General features: G+C 36.0%; 1 protein-coding gene across 1 annotated transcript; it reads left to right on the top strand.

Moving 5' to 3' along the window:
- The first annotated feature begins 1,775 nt into the window (after positions 1-1,775).
- On the top strand, positions 1,776-3,704 carry LOC141719018 (uncharacterized). The gene is made up of 4 exons (XM_074521395.1): positions 1,776-2,052; positions 2,861-3,126; positions 3,229-3,427; positions 3,499-3,704. The coding sequence occupies exons 1-4, from the start codon at positions 1,776-1,778 to the stop codon at positions 3,702-3,704; spliced, it is 948 nt and encodes a 315-aa protein (XP_074377496.1).
- The last annotated feature ends 17,096 nt before the right edge of the window (positions 3,705-20,800 follow it).

The raw sequence follows: 20,800 nt of genomic DNA, 5'->3' as shown, positions 1-20,800 counted from the left end.
TAAGTTCATGAAGGGTATTCTTTTTCGGAAGCTTAAACTTGAGGAGTTGGAAACCGTTGCTCTAACGGAAGAGTGCAGTAATGTACTGCAACATAAACTACCTTCTAAACTTAAAGATCCAGGAAGCTTCACGATACCATGCACTATTGGAAACTTATCTTTTGACAAGTGCTTGTGTGACTTGGGAGCTAGCATCAATCTGATTCCATTTTCTATCTTCAAGAAACTTGGTCTGCCTGATCCAAAACCTGTAAACATGTCATTACAACTGGATGATCGATCCATCTCTTATCCGTGAGGTGTAGTGGATGATGTATTGGTTAAGGTGGACAAACTCATCTTCCCTACTAATTTTGTCATTCTGGACTTTGAGGAAGATAAGAAGATTCCCATTATCTTGGGGAGACCATTCTTAGCTACTGGTCGAACTCTGATCGATGTGTAGAAGGGTGAGCTTACTATGAGGATTCAGGATCAGGACATTACCTTTAATGTCTTCAATGTAATGAAATTCCCTACTGATGAAGAGGAGTGTTTTAAAGTAGAGTTGGTCGACTCTCTAGTGAATTCAGAGCTTGATCAATTGCTAAGGACTGACGCCTTAGAGAGAGCCTTAACCGGGGAATCTGATAGTGAAGATGAAGAAGGGGAAGAACATCTGTAGTATTTGAATGCATCTCCGTAGAAAAGGAGATTGGACTTGCCATTCGAGTCTCTTGGATTATCAGAGCTTAAAAATTCTCAGGAGCATCGGCATCTCAAACCATCTATTGAGGAAGCTCCCACACTTGTACTAAAACCACTTCCTAATCACTTGAGGTATGCGTTTTAAGGTGATGCATCTACTTTGCCTGTTATTATCGCATCTGACCTTTCAGGTAGTGATGAAGACAAGCTCTTGAGAATTCTGGGAGAGTTTAAATCAGCAATCGGATGGACTATAACAGATATCAAGGGAATCAACCCTTCTTATTACATGCATAAAATTCTGCTTGAGGAAGGAAGTAAACCAATCGTTGAATAACAGAAGAGACTCAATCCTATCATGAAGGAGGTAGTGAAGAAAGAAATTCTTAAATGGTTGGATGCATGGATCATCTACCCTATTTCTGATAGTTCATGGGTGACCCCACTGTAGTGTGTGCCTTAAAAAGAAGGCATTATAGTTGTTGCTAATGAAAAGAATGAACTCATTCCTACTTGGACAGTCACAAGAGGGCGAGTATGCATAGATTATCGGAAGCTGAATAAAGCCACCAGGAAGGATCACTTCCCTCTTCCATTCATTGATCAAATGCTTGACATGTTGGATGGCCATGAGTATTATTGTCTTCTGGATGAGTATTTGGGCTATAATCAAATTTGCATTGCCCTAGAAGATCAAGAGAAGATCACTTTTACTTGTCCTTTTGGCACTTTCACTTTCAGTCGAGTTTCTTTCGGACTCTGTGGTGTACCTGCTACTTTTCAGAGATGCATGATGGCCATATTCTCAGACATGATTGGTACTAATGTTTAGGTGTTCATGGATGACTTTTCTGTGTTCTGGAATTCTTATGATGAGTGTTTGCATAATCTTGGTTTGGTGCTGAAAAGATGCGTTGAGACCAATCTGGTGCTCGACTGAGAAAAATGTCACTTCATGGTGCAACAAGGTATCATTCTTGGGCACAAGGTATCTAGCAAAGGTCTTGAAGTGGATAAGGCCAAGGTGGGGGTTATTCAAAATCTTCCTCAACTAATCTCAGTTAAAGGAATCCGGATTTTTCTTGGTCATGCGGGTTTTTTTCGGCAAAGACTTCTCCAAAATCTCTAAACCCTTGTGCAATCTATTGGAGAAGGATATTCCCTTAAAATTTGATGAAGAATGTGTGGTTGCTTTCGAGAGTTTGAAAAAGAGTTTGACTACAGCACCTGTCATTACTGTACCTGATTCGAATGAGCCCTTCGAGATGATCTGTGATGCTAGTGATTTTGTAGTTGGAGCTGTTCTTGGCCAGAGAAAGAAGTACATTTTTCATGGGTTTTACTATGATAGTAAAACCCTTAATGGTGCTCAGCTGAATTACACTACTACAGAGAAGAAGCTTTTGGAAATTATCTATGGTTTCGAGAAATTTTGATTTTATTTGCTTGGGACAAAAATGACGGTTTACACTGATCATGCTGCTATTCGATATCTGGTCTCGAAGAAAGATTCAAAACCTTGATTGATTTGATGGATTCTCTTGTTACAAGAATTCGAGCTGGAAATCAAAGAGAGGAAAGGTACAGAAAATCAGGTAGCTGATCCTCTCTCACATTTGGAAGATCAAGGCAAAGCTTTATAGGATAAGACGTTGATCAATGAATCTTTTCCAGATGAGCAACGTTTTGGGGTGCAAGAAGAAGAACCATGGTTTGCAGATATTGTGAACTATCTTGTGAGTAATGTTATTCCCCCAAAACTCTCTTATGCTCAAAGGAAGAAGTTTCTACGTGAGGTGAAGTGGTATCGATGGGATGAGCCATTCTTGTTTAGATAGGGGGCAGACCAGATTATCAGGAGGTGCATTCTGTATAGTGAGACGAAGGGTATCTTGCGAGACTGTCATTATACTGTGTATGGTGGCCATTATGGTGGAGACAAGACAGCTGCCCGTATCCTTCAAGCGGGATTTTTCTGGCCAACTTTGTTTAAAGATGCTCATCAGTTCGTGTTGAGATGTGATCGCTCTCAACAAGTTACAAATATGTCCAAGAGAGACAATATGCCTCTCAATGTGCTTCTCGAAGTTGATATTTTTTGATGTTTGGGGAATCAACTTCATGGGGCCATTTGTCTCATCATGCAATAATCAATATATTCTTTTGGCGGTAGATTATGTGTCTAAATGGGTTGAGGTTAAAATTTTTCCAACCAACGATGCTAAGGTGGTGATCAATTTTCTTCATAAGAAGATGTTCACATATTTTGGTACTCCAAGGGTCATAATCAGTTATGAGGAATCGCATTTCTACAATCGCAAATTTACTTTATTAATGGAAAGATATCATGTGAATCATCGTGTGGCCACAACATATCATCCTCAAACTAATGGGCAAGTTGAAGTCTCTAATCGAGAGATCAAGCGAATCTTGGAGAAGGTTGTGAATCCGTCAAGGAAAGATTGGTCTTTAAAGCTAGATGAAGCTGTTTGGGCCTGCAGAACAGCATTTAAGACTCCTCTAGGAATGTCTCATTTCCAGGTGGTATATGGTAAGGTGTGTCATTTGCCTGCGGAGCTAGAACATAAATCATATTGGGCTTTGAAGAAGCTGAATCTTGACATGGAAGCTGTTGGAGAAAAAGAATTCTCCAACTTAATGAACTCGACGAATTTCTTCTACAGGATTATAAAAATAACAAGTTATACAAGGAAAAGGTCAAGAGATGGCATGATAGGAGGTTAGTGCACAAGGCATTTGTACCTGGTCAGCAAGTTCTATTATTCAACTCTCGTCTCTGACTTTTTTCAGGAAAGCTTAAGTCACGGTGGTCAGGTCCGTTCATTGTCAAAACTGTGTTTTCACATGGAGCTGTGGAAATTTTTGATAAGCATCCATACCAAGCGTTTAAAGTAAATGGTCAGAGGTTGAAGTATTATTATGGGGATACGGCGAATCGTGAGGTGGTGAGTGCCGTTCTTGTGACAACTTGGTTTCAAAGTTTCACATCAAGCTAAAGACGTAAAACAAACGCTTCGTGGGAGGCAACCCATGCATTTGTTGTATTTTTGCTGGAAAAAAAATGAAAAAATATTATTTTTTACAGGAGCCAGGCGCACCCGCGCCCTAGCCAGGCGCCCATGCTGACTCTCTGGAAAAAAAATAAAAAACTCAAAACAAAAACACAACAGCCCCACCCGAATTTTACCCGAAACCTAACCATTTTCTACAGCCCTTATAGCTTCCCACCCCTCCTATATCTATCATATATATACATCTATATACATACAAACACATGTCCTATACCTAAAAACCCTAGCCTCTTCTATATACAATCCTTACACCCAAATCGCTATCACTTGTGATTATGGCACCCAAAAGAGCACGAACCATGGGGAGTAATAACACCCATCCCTCGTCCACCGAGAATTCTAGTGTGGGTGGCACAGAGAACAGATTTACTTCACCGGAGGCTCAGGCGGAGTTCACTAGGTTGATGTCTAAGCCGATTGCTAAGGAGAGGGGATTTTTACCGACGTCTAAGGATGGGAAGCTGTTGGAGATGATTGTTGAGAATGATTGGCAGACTTTCTGTGAGACACCCACTGTGGTTCTGATGAGCATTGTGCGGGAATTTTATACAAATGCTAAGGAGGACAAGAATGGGTATTCTGTTGTTCGTGGGTTGACAGTTGATTATCATCCGGCTGCTATTCGTTGGGTTATAAATCAACCTGCGAGGCCTAAGACTGCTGATGATTGGGTACAGAAGACTAGGGAGGATTTGGACTTGGATTATATTTTGGCAGAGTTGTGTGTTCCAGGCACAGAATGGAAGTACAAAGCAGGAACCACTGAGCCGGTTACTTTTTCTGCTTCTTATATGAACAGGTATGCTAGGGCTTGAAACCTATTTGTGTGTGCTAATATCATTCCATCTTCACATTCACACGAAGTTACTGTGGATCGGGTTATTCTGTTGTGGGGGATTTTGAATGAAGAATATATTGATCTCAGCTATGTGATTCATCAGAGTATACTGCATTTTCTACAAGGGTGAACCACGGGGGCGATTCCTTATGCCTCCATTGTTACGAAATGTATACTTCGGTTGGTGTTAGGTGGCCCGAATATGAGCAGCTGCAGATGCCGATTGCTCCCATTGATAGCTCGATGATTTCGGTGATGCAGGAGTGGTATGGTGGTAAAGCCCATGAGAAGGGATTGGGTTATACATATGATCATCTACCGCATGGCCAGCCAGCTGACTAGACGTATGCAGGGGGTTCTTCTCAGGCACAGAAGGCAGCTGCTAGATCCTCTCATGCAGCCGCTAGATCTTCTCGTGCACAGTAGAGATGGGATAGGATTAGACTTGGAGATGCTCAGTACAGGAGATTGACTAGGCGTATGGATGCCATGCATGACATTCACGGCCGCTTTGCTCAGGATTTGACACAGGCTTTGAGTACTGCTTTTAGAGCCACTGGTTTCGAGGTCGTTTGGCCTGTATTTGGAGCGAGCACTGTTTACGCGCTTGATTCTCCACCCTAGGAGGTTGATCCCACCGATGACTAGGTATGCCTCGTATCCTTATTATTACCTTCAATAAGACATTGAATATTTTAAGTTTGGGGGTGATAATATAAGGATTAGTTGTGTGTCGTGTTCATATAGATTCATATTGCATGTTTAGTTGTAGTTCATTCATTATTTTTGCATGATTGTTCATATAGGTCATATTTGTTTGCATATTTGTTCATGTTATTATGTGAGTCCATGTAGTTGCATTTGCATGCATATAACATGATCCCGTAGGATGAGCTATTTCTGATTTATAGGTTGGTGTTGATTTGAGTGAAGTGATGTCGAATAGAGGGATGATTAAGTCCTAATGAATTAATTTGCATTCCCAGAAACAAAGTTTTTTCACAAGTCTTAGAGGTTGCTTTTGAACTAGATCATGATCATACTTGTTTGTTTGTTGGAATTTAATCATTTGGTTATATTTAGAATTTTTGCTATTCTTGTAATGATGTAGGAACACTGAATTTTTAAACTAGGAAAAAACTTGGATATCAGTGCTAGTTGTGAATAAAATTAGGCGTCAAATGGCTAGTAGCTGGCTCATATTTTTATGAGTAGTCTAGGGTTGAATGAGATGGAGCGAAACGCACTCATTCAGAAGCATTGAAAAACAAAGCAAGAAAAAAAGAAAAAAAAAAGAAAAAAAGAAAAAAAGAGAGAAAAAAAGAAAAAAAAGATAAAGAAAAGATAAAAAAAATTGTGCTATTATATGAAAAATTAACCAAGGGTGAGCTCTTTATTACTCGAGCAATTAAGTTCTGGGGATTTTGTGCCTAGTGACCTAAGGCTTGTATAATCCGGGATCCGATAACCTAACGCTTGCTATATGGGTATTATTGTATAAGTCTTTTGGGACCTCATTCATTGCACGGTTAAATAAGCATTTGTGTTTGATGTGTTTCAGTATTATAGCATGATCCTTATATAACTCTAGTAAAATTGAGATATTATGAGTCATTGTGTGTTTAACATTTATTCTATTTATAAATTTGTGATTGTTTTGGCGAATGATAGGATATGGTTATTGATCTAGCGTTATGAGTATACCCGATAAGCATCACACACGCACATTTCTAGTTTGTATGTTGGTTTATGGGATTTAGACGAACTAAAGTCATTGTATTCTTAGAGACATTTCTTATTGATTTGGTTATGGTTATTCTGAGGGGATCGTTGCATTGTCATTTAGTTATATTTTCACGTAGTTGCATTCATGTAGTAGTTTTGTTATTAGTGTCGAGTCTGTTTATGCTTGAGGAGTATCGATTTAAGTTTGGGGGTGTGATAAGTGGATTTTATATCTACTTGGAACGCTTCATATCGGCTTAAGTTGGTGTTTTGGACTCAAGTATTTGGTGTTTTTGATGTGTTTTATGTTGAGTCATTGCAGGGAACTAGTTAGACATGGAAATGAGCTTTTAAATGATTATATGTTGATAAGAGATCAGGGAAGAAATCGTGGAAGATTGTACGAAGGACAGAGTGCCAAAAGAAGAAAGCTGCAGAAATTCTATAGAAAGTAGGCGCGCCCGCGCCCAAAGGAGCGCACCCGCGCCGCATTTTTCAGGCATAGAGCATGCCCCCGCCTATTCTAGCGTGCCCGCGCCATCCAAATTCTGCAGAATCCTGATTTGATTATAATTTGGTTATTGCGAGAGTCCAGGTCACCCAGGACTATATATATAAAGAAAAGAAGACGTATTTAAGAACAAGAAAGCCAGGGAGAACATAAAGAAGACCTAAAGCACACAAGACGGCTAAGGAGAAGAAGATTTAGTTTTCACTTTTATATTCTTTGATTTAGGCGATACTTTTGGATGCTTGTTTTTGATTTTTTCTAAACCCTAGTACTTTTATATTATCTCGTAGTATTCTGAACTTATTTATTATCATGTCTTCATTGGAACCCATGGTGACGATGTGTTCTATCATGAACTAATCGTTGTCATGGGGTTCTAGCGGATGGTGATTTATGATTTCCTAGTATGGTTGTACTTATTCTTCTTAGATGTAGATAACATCTAAGTCATTTGTTAATCTTTATTGAAGCGAAAGTGGATATAGAGGTTTAGAACATTCCATGCTAGCATAGGTTTATGTATGTTGTCATGCATGATTCGTAGTGTAATTTTAACCATCTTGCGCTGCCCTATGTAATCTCAATAGATAATTTTCTCATTAAACCATTATGTTTTCAAATCTTATAGAAATATAGGGTCTTAGCATAATTGGTGTCTGCTCAACTTCTATTTTATTTATGGATGTTTAGTAGTAGGGTATACATATATAGAAAATAGCGTATACTAATTTCGTGTTATCTGATTAGTTGTCATCACTATCACATGCTAAGATTAAAGGCATAAACTATGACTGAAGTATTTAATAAAGTTAGAATCCCATGTTTTATCTCATATAAGTAAATCAGTTTTATTCTCTTAGTTAATGCATTCTAGTATAATCACTTTAATTAGTTAATCAACTCGAAAATTAATACTTGTCTTAGCAGTCAATAATAACCATACATTGTTGCATAATTGCATATTCTGTTTAAACCAGTCTCTGTGGGAACGAACTTAACTTAATCTTATACTACTTGTGATATCGTAAGCTTGCGTGGTTTTGTGCGAACAATTATTCTAATTCCAGATTAGTTAAATGTTTTACATATCAAAGTAATTTATTCTATTTATGCAAGTACTCTTCTGCTATTCTATGTTCAGAATAGTTAAGTGTTTTTACTTATCAAATTACTGGATTTATAAATGTTTTAGATTTTGAGAAAGATGACTTTTGTTGCGAGTATTCCTTCCAAGTGAAAGGGGGAATAAAATTTATAAGGGTGTCGATTATTATGACCCATTTTAATAAAATATTTTAAGATTAGATGGTTACTGGTTGCGTAAGAGGCCGAGGCACCGGTCCAGCGTGAGCTATTATACGGAAGTGTAATATCTTGCAAGGCAAATATATGCCTTTTGTGGATATCTTATAGGTATGGTATGGCTGCGGGATACCAGTACCTATATTTACGGTATGGCTGCGGGATCATCAGGAACAACATAGTGCATAATTGGTTCCAATCTAAATTTCTTTATTGTTTAGATAATCATATGATAAATGATTTATCAAGTATTTCTATTTTGGATTAAAGGAGAAATGCAAGTTTAATTCAGTTTCTACTTGATGTTGATATTTAGTTTGTTGTTAAGTATCAAATGTGGTATGAATATATATGATTGATGTTGACTTCAGTATGGGATATTGTGAGCATCAAAGTTAGTATTGATATCTAATTTGATATGACATTAAAATAAGTATTAATATCAAGAGTTCGGTTTTGAATAAAGAAAGAAGCTTTTGGAAAGTGTTTGGTCCAGGGCTTGCGGAACTATAGTAAGTTCTATTGTATAAAGTTGTGTTTATATATATGTATTAAATCATTGGTCTAGTATACTTCTTTTTGAAGTTATACTAGTGGGTTAAGTTGTGATTTTGGAAATATTGAAAAGAATTTTAAAAGGAAGGAAAAAAATTTATTTATGGAAATTTGGATATCTTGTTTCTAGAACTGTAACCTGGAAAGATCTTGGTGTAGTTTTGGGGTCATAGTTGTTCTATTTCAGTTGTTAAGAACTTTTTACTATTTAACATGTTATTTTGGATTGAGGTTTCATTGTGACGACCAAATCCCCTGACCCCAGATTTAGGGGCGTTACAACCCTCAGAAAGTTTAATGTTTTGTCCAAGGCCTTCTTATATGTGAAAAAGTTATTGTTGAGAGAAGTTCTGAGAGCCTTTAGCAATTCATCAAATTCTCTGTTTAGACTAGGTCCCTCAGCAGCTTTGATGAGCCTCTCCTTGCCAACATCAACTTCTTTGGCTTTGCCTTTTTGAACAGCTTGGACATATGATTTTGATAACCTAGCCTCTATCTTCCCCTAAGTCTTGTTGGAAGGCATGATAAGAGCTGTAGGGATTTCAGGCCTTACAACTTATGGAAGTGCATGCATTGGAATGTTGAGTGCAACCATGATGGCTCCCAAATACACTAAATTTTGCATTTGTAGGTGCTTGTGAGAGTACACCAAGGTCTGGATGTCAGCCTGTTGACTCGCTACCATTGCTGTGAGTTGGGATACTTGGGTTGTTAGAGACTCATTTGCTGATTGGAGACTTGATTTTGGAGAGCTTGGATCTTCAAGTTTGTTGATCTAGAGATGGGTTGTTTAGGATCTTGAAGGGAGAGAGGTACCAAAGGTGGCTTGCACATCTTTCTTTATGCCTTCCATCGAAAGTGTTGAAGGCTCATATATGCTTTGATGAAGTTGATTCAACTTGAGTTTTGTGTCATTTGAGTTTGCAATTTGCTGTTGAACCACCTCATGCAAAGCCACAAAGGATTACCTTTGATTTTTGACATTTGTATCTACTGAAGTCAGATCAAATCTTTCCATCTGGTCAGCAAAATGTTGGAATTTTGAGTGGATCTTGACTTTTAAAGGAATAATTTCATCCAACTTATCCCTCAAAGTCACTTCATGTGCAGTCAAAGTCACTTAAAGTGCTTTACCAAAGAGGTGAAAAACCTTGATTTGAGCCTTGTAGACTTTATTGAATGCATCATACACTTCCTGTGGAGTGAGGACCTTAGCATTACCCCCCAATATGGTGACATATTCTTCCTTGAACCTTGCCAAGACCTCATCCATCTCCAAGGTAAAATCCTTAGATAGCTAGGCATCCACATTGCCATCCTGCTCAGCTTCATTTACTATCTTCTGCTTCTACTTTTTAACATCTTCATTATAACTGAGCAGAATTGTCTGATAGTCTTGATTTGTCATGTCTGTAGTGAGCAGGTGTTGTGTGATGTTTGCAAGGCCTGAAAGTTGATCAACCAGAAGATCATCCACATTGCTTGGTTGAGATTGAGCATTTTGTAGCCATTGTTGGATTAGATGAGAGGGTTGTTGAGTGGGATTGTATATTGAAGGAATGTCTATAGGTTGTGAGATGGAGGGTAGAGTTTCAGTAGAACCACCCGTGACAGATGTCACAGTTTGACTCACAGGGTGACCTGTGTTTGTGACAGTTTGTTGTTCTCCACTTGTGGTGGGAACCTCTATTGGAATTGGAGGGGAGTTAACTAGGTCACTGTCATGTACTCTAGTCTCAAACCCTTGTGTTTTTTTTAAAACACTATCACTTGAAAGTGATGTACTTGCCTCCCCAATGGAAAGATCATTGGCAATTGAACTCCTACCTTCAATTGTGAGTGCAATCTCAGCTAGAGTTTTGAGGGGAGTTATTCCCAAGAGATCAATCTCCACTTTTTCCCAAGAGATCAATTTTAATTGAATTGGAGAGGATTTAGAAAGATCCCCCTCAGGAGTACTACCCTCAAACCTTAAAACCTGTGAAGGTTGATTTGCATATGAAGGTACATTTGTAACTACCACAGGGTCTTCAGTGAAAACAGATAAAACCCCTGTGTTTGTGTTGGTGTCATCAAGGTCTACCCCATCATGTAGCCTCCCACCAACTAAATTTGGGTCCTGGCTGGTGAGCATAGTTTTATGAACTATATCACTTGAAGTTGGAAATTTTTAAGAATCAGATTCAGGTGCTTCATTATATTAAGAAGAAATTTGAGAAATTAGAGTTTGAATTTCAGAGTTGAGTTTTGGAAGCTCCAGCTGAATGAATGAGGAAGCTTCAAAATATGTTCTTTCTTTGTGTATGCCATCCTTATTTCTCCTTTAATACACTTGAATTTATTCAAGTGTTTGTGCAGACTCTTTACAGGATGCACTAGGGAGAGTGCTCTTTTCAATAGTGACAACCCGTTGAGAGGATGCCCCTACAGTCTGTTTTAGTCCCTGTATTACAACTACATCCTTTTGGGAGGATGTAGAGGTGGCTTGAGTGGTCAACCCAGTTTGTTTTACCTTTTTTGTTTTCTTGACCAAGGGTGACTCTTGTTTTGTTTGGTCCTCACCACACTCATTGATTATTGCTAAAGGTGCATGTTTTTTCTTTTTTTTACGCACTTCACCTTTTTGAGATGATGAAGTGGTTGGATTCCTAGCTTCTATTGGTACAGAAGGAATGGTCTCTGTATTATCTGGGATATATCGTGTAATTATTTTTGCTGATAAATAAATATTCTGTATTTATTCTGTGATTATTCTGTGAATTATTTGTTAAATGGTATATGTGTTTGGATATTTGAATATGATATAATCTAAGTATTTTAATTTTTATATGTCCAAAATAAAGTGTAGATAATTGTCATATTTTCCTATTAATTTTTATATTGTTTTATGATTTATAAAAGATTTATGGATTTAATAAATTATTTTTCCGAGTAATTAAAAATTATTTTGTATAATCGAGAACCAACCGACTTCAACCGTTCTTACATTTTTACAACCCGAAACTCTTCCGAGAACTCCTTCCTAACTTAATTGCAATATTCCGAGCATTTTCCATATTTTAACTTTTTCGATCCGGCGTACGGTTTTTCTCGTGCGGGTCCCGACGCATTATTTTCGATACAAAATTCGTTTCGGTAAATCAATAAAACCCGTATTTTCGAGAAACAGGATCTTTTTATTAAACTATTATATTATCATCTCCTAGCACGTGTAACCAAAGCGCTGGGACCAAGACCGCAGTACAAAATGTATAGATTTGGATAATTATCCTAAAACCGGTACAGTTTTGGATCTGTTTTCTCAAATAAATGTAATATTTTATATCTGGTATGATCCAATGGGGTACCAATATTCCTTAAATATAAATAGCCATTACCGTATTTTATTTTGTTCAGAAAATCATTTGTAAACAGTTAATTATATAATTTTATAGAGAAAACGCTAATATCATAGAAGTTTCTGAGAATCAAACCCTAATTTCAAGGCGTTACCGAAGTCCGATTGGAAAGCTCGAGTACTCAAAACGAAGGTCTTGAGGTGTACTATCAGATTCCAGAACTGGTTTTTGTGCAGAATCAAAGGTTTATTTTATATATTTTTATTTATTTTTGAATTATTTTGATTTAAATTATGAATTTTTGTTCGAGAGGTTGTTTGTATAATTTGATGATTGCATGTTGTAGAGCTTTTCTTCCCGATGATTTTGATATATTATATGACTGATTTGGAGTTCAATAACATGCTCAAATCTGTGTTTTAATTACGAATTTCAAAATTAGGGTTTATAACCCGTATGAATATTTTTAATTGAAATTGGGGGTTTCTATTCTAGGGGTTATTAGATTTTTTGGTTGATATGAATTTGTAGAGCTTGAAAAGAGGAATCGATTGGTGATGGTCTCGTCAATAGACGATACCGGAGTCGAGCTGGCCCGAGCAAGAAAAAACTCGTCGTCTAACGAGTTTTCTTCGAGCTTTTCCGGCCAACTCAGGGGTTATTGATGTGATTTGATTGCATGAATGAATTCCTGGTGTTGTGTAGATGATATCTGGAGGAGATGGTGGTGTGACGATTCCGGGATCGAATTCTCTGGTGATCCCCGTCATTTTCCGGTGAGGTTTTGGCAAAATTGCAAATAGGCCCCTACTCTTTTAAAAACGATACAGTTTAGTCCCTGAACTTTCCAGACGTTGCAAATTTAGGATTCTTGGTTTAAAAATATTTTAAAATCATATTTTCTATTTATTTTAATTATTCATTTTTAATTATTAAAAATTCTAAAAATTATTATTTTAATTCCAAAAATTATTTTTAATTCAAAAATAAATATGAATTAATTAGTTAATTAATTTAGTTGATAATTAATTAGTTAATTGGTCAATTAATTCGAAAATTAATTGATTAAATAAAATATTAATTAATTTTAATTAATTATTTAATTAGATTTAATTATTTATTTTGGATTTAAAAATTCTGAAAAGTAGTTTCTAGTTTTAAAATATTATTTTAAATTATTTTCAAGGCTCGATAATTATTATAAAATTATTTTAAAGCCAAAATCAGGCAATCGAACCCTGTTTATTATTCTAAAATGATTTAACGGCCCGTTTTAATTCTGAAAATTGTTTAAAAATTTGTTTTAAATATCCAAAAAATCATTTTAGCATAAAATCATCTTTGAAAAAGTATTTTCATCGAATATATTACGTGTTATGTGTGATATGTGAACTGATTGACGTGTTATATATGTATATGTGTATTGTTTGACTGTTTTAATCGTAACTTTCATTCTGTAAATCAGATTTGGGTGAAACGAAGGGTAGATAGAATCTTATATCGAATAGAATCGAGCGAGAAGAGTATTAATAGATACTTGTGATATCTGAGCAGAAGAAGTAAAGTATAGGAAAGGGAAGCAAATAGTCGAGGAATAAGAGATAGTGATTGAAAGCCAGTGAAGTGTTAGCGAGATAAGACAAGGCAAGTGTTCCGTACCTTCTCAAGATATATTGCGAGTAATTGATAGTTCTGTTTTATATTGCAAATGCTTTGAAGCACTGAACCCTAAACCTTGATTCCATTTATTGATCTTTGAGCCGTAAGCCTTATTCTTTCTGAACCATTGATTATTAAATATGTTACGACCGTTATTTCTAAACCCTATCTATATAATATTGTGTGTTTATATTGAAATTTAAATTGTGTGGAATTATAAATATGGATGATCTATATGACTGAGTACCTATAAACTAAGTGTTTAATGTATTAGTTTATATTAAATTTTTTGAAAAAAAAATCTTATCATTTAGTATTTTTAAATGATAATCAAAAGTACTTCACTTTATATGAAAAAATCGATTTTAAAATTTTTTTAACAATAAACTTTCAAATTTTATATCATTAAATTTCTAAAATCATAAGCTATTTTATGATATTTATTTTGTGATTTATAGAGGTGCATTTATATTTATAAAAATTATTTTATATATATTAGTTGATTTTTAAATTGCAAATTACTTAGTTGTCCATGCATGCAAATACCCTCCAATTCAATTTAAAAGGGCATAAGAGACAATTCATACCCCACTAACCTTCTTCTATATACCAAGAGACTAAACTACCCTTGCATGCACTTTTTCTTGGTTATTGGAGAAGGGCACTTTAGTACATTCCAAATTACACTATTGAATTAGTGCATGATGAACCATAAAGAGAGGAGTTAACCCAAAAACACACTCCACTCAAGCTCATCATTTTCACTCTCAAATTTTCTCTCCTCGCCCTCTCTTTTTCTTGAGTTGGCCGAAGCCCCTTCCCCCATTCCCTTCAAATTTTCTTCATCAAATCCTTGTCATTCTAGTGTAATTTCATGACCCATTAATATAATATACATTTTAAAAGAAGTTCCATGCTTAGGAGATGAAGTTTAATGCTTGCATGTCTTTATTTTATGTGATCTCCAAAGAGAAAATCTTAATTCATGTGAATTAAAGAGTTCTCTATGAGATATACTTTTATGTGCATAAACTAAATGTTTCCATGAATAAAACTCATTTAAAAACTTTGCATGCTACTGATCTTTAGTTGTAAATTCATATTCTACTTTGCATGTTAGAGATAGGGCATTATTTTCAAGTATAATCTTGTTATATATGCTCTTCTTTTCAAAAATGTACATGCATGCTTAGTTTGTGTTAAATTCGACCTTATATATGCTTAAAACGAATTGTTTCATTGATATTATGCTTGATATTAGTTGTTAAAAGGTAGTGTGCATGATCTTTTGAAGTAGTTAAGTATTTTAAGTCGAATTTATGAGCTAATAACCCTTTTGTTTAGTCGAACTTGATTTAGTGATCATCTTGAGTTGCATGTTAAGTTTTATTTTGCATGTTGGTACTATAGGGCATGAATGATCTTTATTATTGGTTGAGGCCTTAGTTTAGAGTCTTATACTAGTAAATTTTCCTTGGGATTTAATTCGTGGTTTTAAAGTGGGAGTTAAGGTGGAAAGTTTAGGATAGAATCCTGAATTTTTTTCCAGATTTGCATGTGAGTTTTGTGATGATTTTGAATGAGCATTTCTTAGGCATTGTTAGGCCCAAGACATGGGGAGTTAATAATTGGGGTATAATTGAGTCTAGAAGTCACAAATAAGAGAAACCCAACCATTTATTGAGGTGCACACACCAAAATTTGGAATCTGTCCAGCAGGGGACAGTTTTGTTGCAACTTAGAAATGAGGAGTTTTGACCATGTCATGGGTAGGCCCTCACTAGACCTTGGTTAGCCCTAGTTAGAGGGAGTGTCAAAAGAGTTTTTCCAGCTATAGTTCATAGGAATTGAGTTAGAATCATGTGTCATAAGTTAGTGCAAAACAGGACATTTTTCTTTCCAGAAAACAGGGGAACATTGGACTTTAAGCTTAGGCCCAGGTAGGCCCAAGCTAGGCCCTTGAGCCACACCAAGTGTTAGAGTTTCCTTATGGTCAGAAGAGTCTAGTGTAGAATTTTGATAGGTAAAATGGAAGTGTAAGTGTGTCAATTGTACTCATAAACCCATTGGTGTCACCCTGAAATCACTATAATGAGCAAAATCACTTAACTATTAGTTTTAGGGAACTTATGAGTGAGGCCTAGGTTGACTACCATAGTTGTAAGATAGTATGAGGTCAATAGAGTGTAAGGCCTAAGTCAGGGTCCATAAGAACTTGATGGTTTAGAAAAGGTACTTCGAGTTATGAGGACGATATTAAGAGTTTTGGCTAGTTTGGCATAACTAAGTGACTTGAGTAAGTGGAGTGAGATCATCCAAGCCTAGTGATACAATATAGTTTGTATGGATATATTATTATGTACTTAAATGTGCTATGTGAACATGAGTGGCTATGTGAACTATTATGCTTATAAGGTAATTATAAGCGTTTATGTGTATATAGGCCTAAGTGCCAATGTGCGTAATTTTGGTTTATAATTAGGTTGAGTTAGTGAGTATATATTATAATGAGGATATTATTATTTTGTGTAGGCTCTCGAGACGAGGGTAAACTTGCCATTAAAGTCGTGTGAAGCTCCACTTGGTCCCACCTGCCAGTCAAGTCAAGCCTTTCTCAAGGCAAGTGTTTCAACCTACCTTTTTGTTTATGCTGCAAGATAGTGTTAGCCCAGCTTTTATATATGATGCAAGTATTCTAATTTACCTTGATATATATGATCCAAGTGGTTTCAAAGCTATCTTTCGTATTATATGCAAATGCCATGAACCCTCAAGTATCTATTGCAAGTAGTTTAACTTTGCTTGGAGATTTCTATGCAAGGTAATTCAAAAGTTGTACCATGCTAATATACCCAAGTAATTGTGATGTGGAACCCTATGCAAGTTATACTCAGTAACCTTATCTTGATACCTAAAAGTCAGTTATCCCTTAAAAGTCGTTCATGATTGCTTAATAACCCTAATCTTACCCCTAAAACATGATACTATGTTATACTTTGAACTGATGCTCACCTTCTTTATATTTCAATACCTATATCTTATCTGGAACCATTACCTTGAACCTAGTTAGACTTAGTTCCTTCATACTATCCGATAACCCTGCTAAATCTCATTGTCAAATTCCTTGTGAATAGAAACCTTGCAATTCCCTTGATAAAGTATAGTCTTGTTGATCATGGCCTTGAAATTTAGTGGACCTTTTCCCTGTGCTTCAAAGTTGATCTAGAACCCTTGATAAAGATGCTCACTATTTAAGAAATAACCGTCACTTGGCATCAGTTTTTAAAATAAAAAGTTAAAATTTGGATTTCCAGTCCCAAAGGGGGACAAATATTTTCTTTAGATAGTGGATCTGGATTGAGATGCAAGTCCATTCCGCTCGTAATTTGTAGGCTTAAAAGTTTCCTAGGGATCCCATTAATGTTCTAGAACCCAGCGAGGTTCAGGATTACTTCACGGCTGATCATCAGCTGTAATCCGTAGCATCATAAAATGGTTTTGATAAGGAAATGGTTTGAATGGTTTTATTACAAGAAAAGATGCCATCACCCTGAAAGTTTATCTCTTGGTACTATATTATTGAATCTTTTACTTCCATTGTTAATGTTTTATTCTTGTTTATGTATATTATATCGCTTGGTAAGCATTTGGCTCACTACTTGCTTACCCTGATATTACAGCTAGCAGATATGGTTAGATTCAAGCAAACAGCGCATAAGACTTGTGATGCCGATTCGTATGTTCGAGCTCAGGTAGTTAGTGATTTTACGTGTGAGGACTCGATATTGGAATCAGGTTGTAATAGTTAATAGTGGTGGGCTGTTCCATACCCTAAACTGTAAAGATCTTGGATTCAGATGTATTTACTTCCTTTTGTTAACTAATATAATTACTCGTATATTATCTTTTGTAAATGTTTGGGGCGTGACAGGTTTTGGTATCAGAGCTACGGTTAAGAGTCCCTGGACAGCCCAAATAGGTTATATATATATAGGTTTATAGAATATTATACGAGAGTGTAGGTATAGGATATTCGAGTCGTTCTCTACTAATTCTCTTATATATATATACATTATTTGGCAGCAAAGGGCGCATTCCTCATCATCTTCTGAACCGTCTGACACAATTGCTTTCTCCGTATATGCTGAGTTGTGGCGTGAGTTCGACAAGCTTAAGGGCAAGTACGATCGAATGTTAGAACAATTGAAGAACGTGTATCCGGACAACCGAAACTATAAAGGAAAGCCTAAGGAGTAGATGACTATGAGACTTGAGACCTTGGTTCAGTACGTTAACACTAAGCTTGATGAGATGCCATCGGACCGAGACCGTACTAGCCAGTATACTATCCAGATGATTGCAGACGAGCTCCAGTGCATTGTGAAGACGCTTCATGAAGAGAAGACTATTGGACCTCGTTCTGATGGAGTGGAGCCTTAGTTCTTTCCATTATCTACTTTTCATATTATTGTATTGTTGGACTTTGTAGAATTCCCTGTTGTTTCCTTTAATTAAGCATGTTATCCCTAGATTCAGACTCTATTCCAATCTTGATGTACCTTGACCCTAATTTCGATAATTATGCACTATCGTTCTATTTGCTTTCAATTTTTCTTATACTTTTATATGCATCACCCTTACTGTATAATTTGAAATCCAATTGAATGAAATGACTTGTGACACCATAACCATGGAATTTTCTATATTATTCATACCTGTTTTGACATAACTTTTATTTCAGGATCATGCCACCTAAAAAGAAGAACCCGACAACAACTTCTACTCAGTAACTAATATTCTTCGACTTCTGGAAACCTTACAATAGCAAACAAACGCTATAGCTCAACAACAACTAACTCTTCAACAACAATTCGAAAACCAAGATAACCGTGAACCACACCAACCACCTTATTCACCAGTACCACCTCAACAAATTGTTACTTTCGAAGCTTTTCAGAATGTGAATCTACCCGCATTTCATGATACCACTGATCCGGTAATAGCTAATACATGGATTTGGGAAATGGAAAGAGCTTTTGAATTGGTTCAGTTAGGAGAAGATCAGAAGACTCCATATGCTACTTATTTTCTGAAAGGGGAAGTCATCTATTGGTGGGAATCAGTGAAAGCTATGGAGACAAATCAACCAGTTTCTTGGGAAAGGTTTGTTATGTATATGTTGTGTACTTGATGATTTCATGAACAAAACACCTTGGTAGATTTTACTTAGTGAAAATGTAGCACTCGACGGATAAGGAATATAGTCCTGATGGATAACTCATTTTAGTCCCGACGGATGATGACTTATTATCCATCGAGTGAGTAGCTTATGTAACAATAAGTCTATAGCACATTTCTGCATACACATTGTTTAGAATCTGTAGTGGTACTTAAGTCATGTTGACTGTAACTAGATATGCAGAATGGGTTGATTAAATGTACATAAATGATGTCTTGTAATTATGCATAAATAAAAATGGAGTCAAGTGCCTGATTGCTACCCGACGGATAAACAACAATGAATTGAACGGATGATCAACAACCCGACGGATGATCAATAACTCGACGGATGATCATAAACCCGATGGATAAAGAATTTAAATATCTTTTGACAGTGACAACACAGTCACATGCGTCGAGTGTATGCAAATGGAATGTGGTAGCCTATTCAACTGGGTTTTCGAGAACAAAGAAGCATTTCCATGCTATTATAAAGATATTCAAAGATGCTGGAATAGAGTAATGAAATAGCATTGTATTAGACTTGATAGTTTTTTTTATTATCCTGTCTTATTACTTTGTAATCTTGGTGATATATAACCAAGAAGTAGCAATAGAATAACTGTTGCGTTCCGAGGCATAAAACGCAGCGGATAGACGTAAATAAAACAAAAATTTCGAAACCTAAAACAGGATCCATGTATAATTATGGGCAGATTATGGAGATAACGAATCATACCTTTCAAGAGCTTAACTTTCACGAACTCAACGGAGATCCTAGCTATCACGCTTTGTGTCTACCTCTCGGAGAAACACCTCTATGGTATCCACACGAGCACCTCCAAGAACGTCTCACGAACTTGACTACAAAATGGATGTACTAGCCTCCTTCTTGATGATCCGAATTGCCTCTGCCTCTCTTTGCTGCTAGGGTTTTCTCAAAAACGTACCCCCTTCTTTAACCTATCATTATCTATTTATAATGGCTGATTAAAAAGGCCCATAACAGCAAAGCCCAACCCTAGTAGGTATTGGATTAAATAATAAAAATGAATTTCTATTATTTAATTAGTAACTAAGTCATACTTAATTATTATGGGCAAAAACATTCCTTTTAATTCGAATTTATATTATCTCAATTAAGTCTTACTTAATTATAATAAAATTCGATTAATCATCAATTAATTTAAATCCATAATTTAAATTAACTATTCCATTAAGTGCTCTATTTGTGCGACCCTATAGGCTATTATTTAGTTTGCAATAATTTTATTCTCTAATAAAATTATAAACAATGAACGGTATCTAGTAATACATCATTGTTACCCAATTAAACAATAATTAAATCGTGATTAGATAAAACCTTTTGTGATTAATGTTTTTCATGTAATATAATCCCTTTAACCATACATATTATAGATTAAACTCGAGGCATGTATTTAGTCATCCTCTTCAATATTTAATCCGGGTTTACTTGATCCATGAGTAGACTATCAAGACAAATCATTATTTGAGCATGGCCATGCTTTTATAGTCTCACTCAATCAAGAGGCCGATAATATCTCTCCTAATTATAGGAGGGTTAAATCCTTTATCTATCATTCATATTTCTCATACGACTCATGATATACCCGATGTCCACTTTTATCATCACCCGATCAAAAGTAACTTTTAATGTAGTCAAAGTATATTAGTCCTCGTATAGAAATATAATGATTTCAAGTCAAAGGATCGTTACACCATTATCACTGTGAGTCTTTCTTATGACTTTATTAAACATGAAGAATCTCAATATGGGTCTGTTCAGTACCATGTACTCTCACATGTACCTATGTATTGACTTTAGTATCCCCATACATATAACCAATGAGAT

This window comes from Apium graveolens, chromosome 4 (assembly GCF_009905375.1).
Source record: "Apium graveolens cultivar Ventura chromosome 4, ASM990537v1, whole genome shotgun sequence".
Classification (NCBI taxonomy): domain Eukaryota; kingdom Viridiplantae; phylum Streptophyta; class Magnoliopsida; order Apiales; family Apiaceae; genus Apium; species Apium graveolens.
The sequence above is the reverse complement of the archived record's forward strand: the minus strand, read 5'-3'. Positions and strand labels throughout refer to the sequence as shown.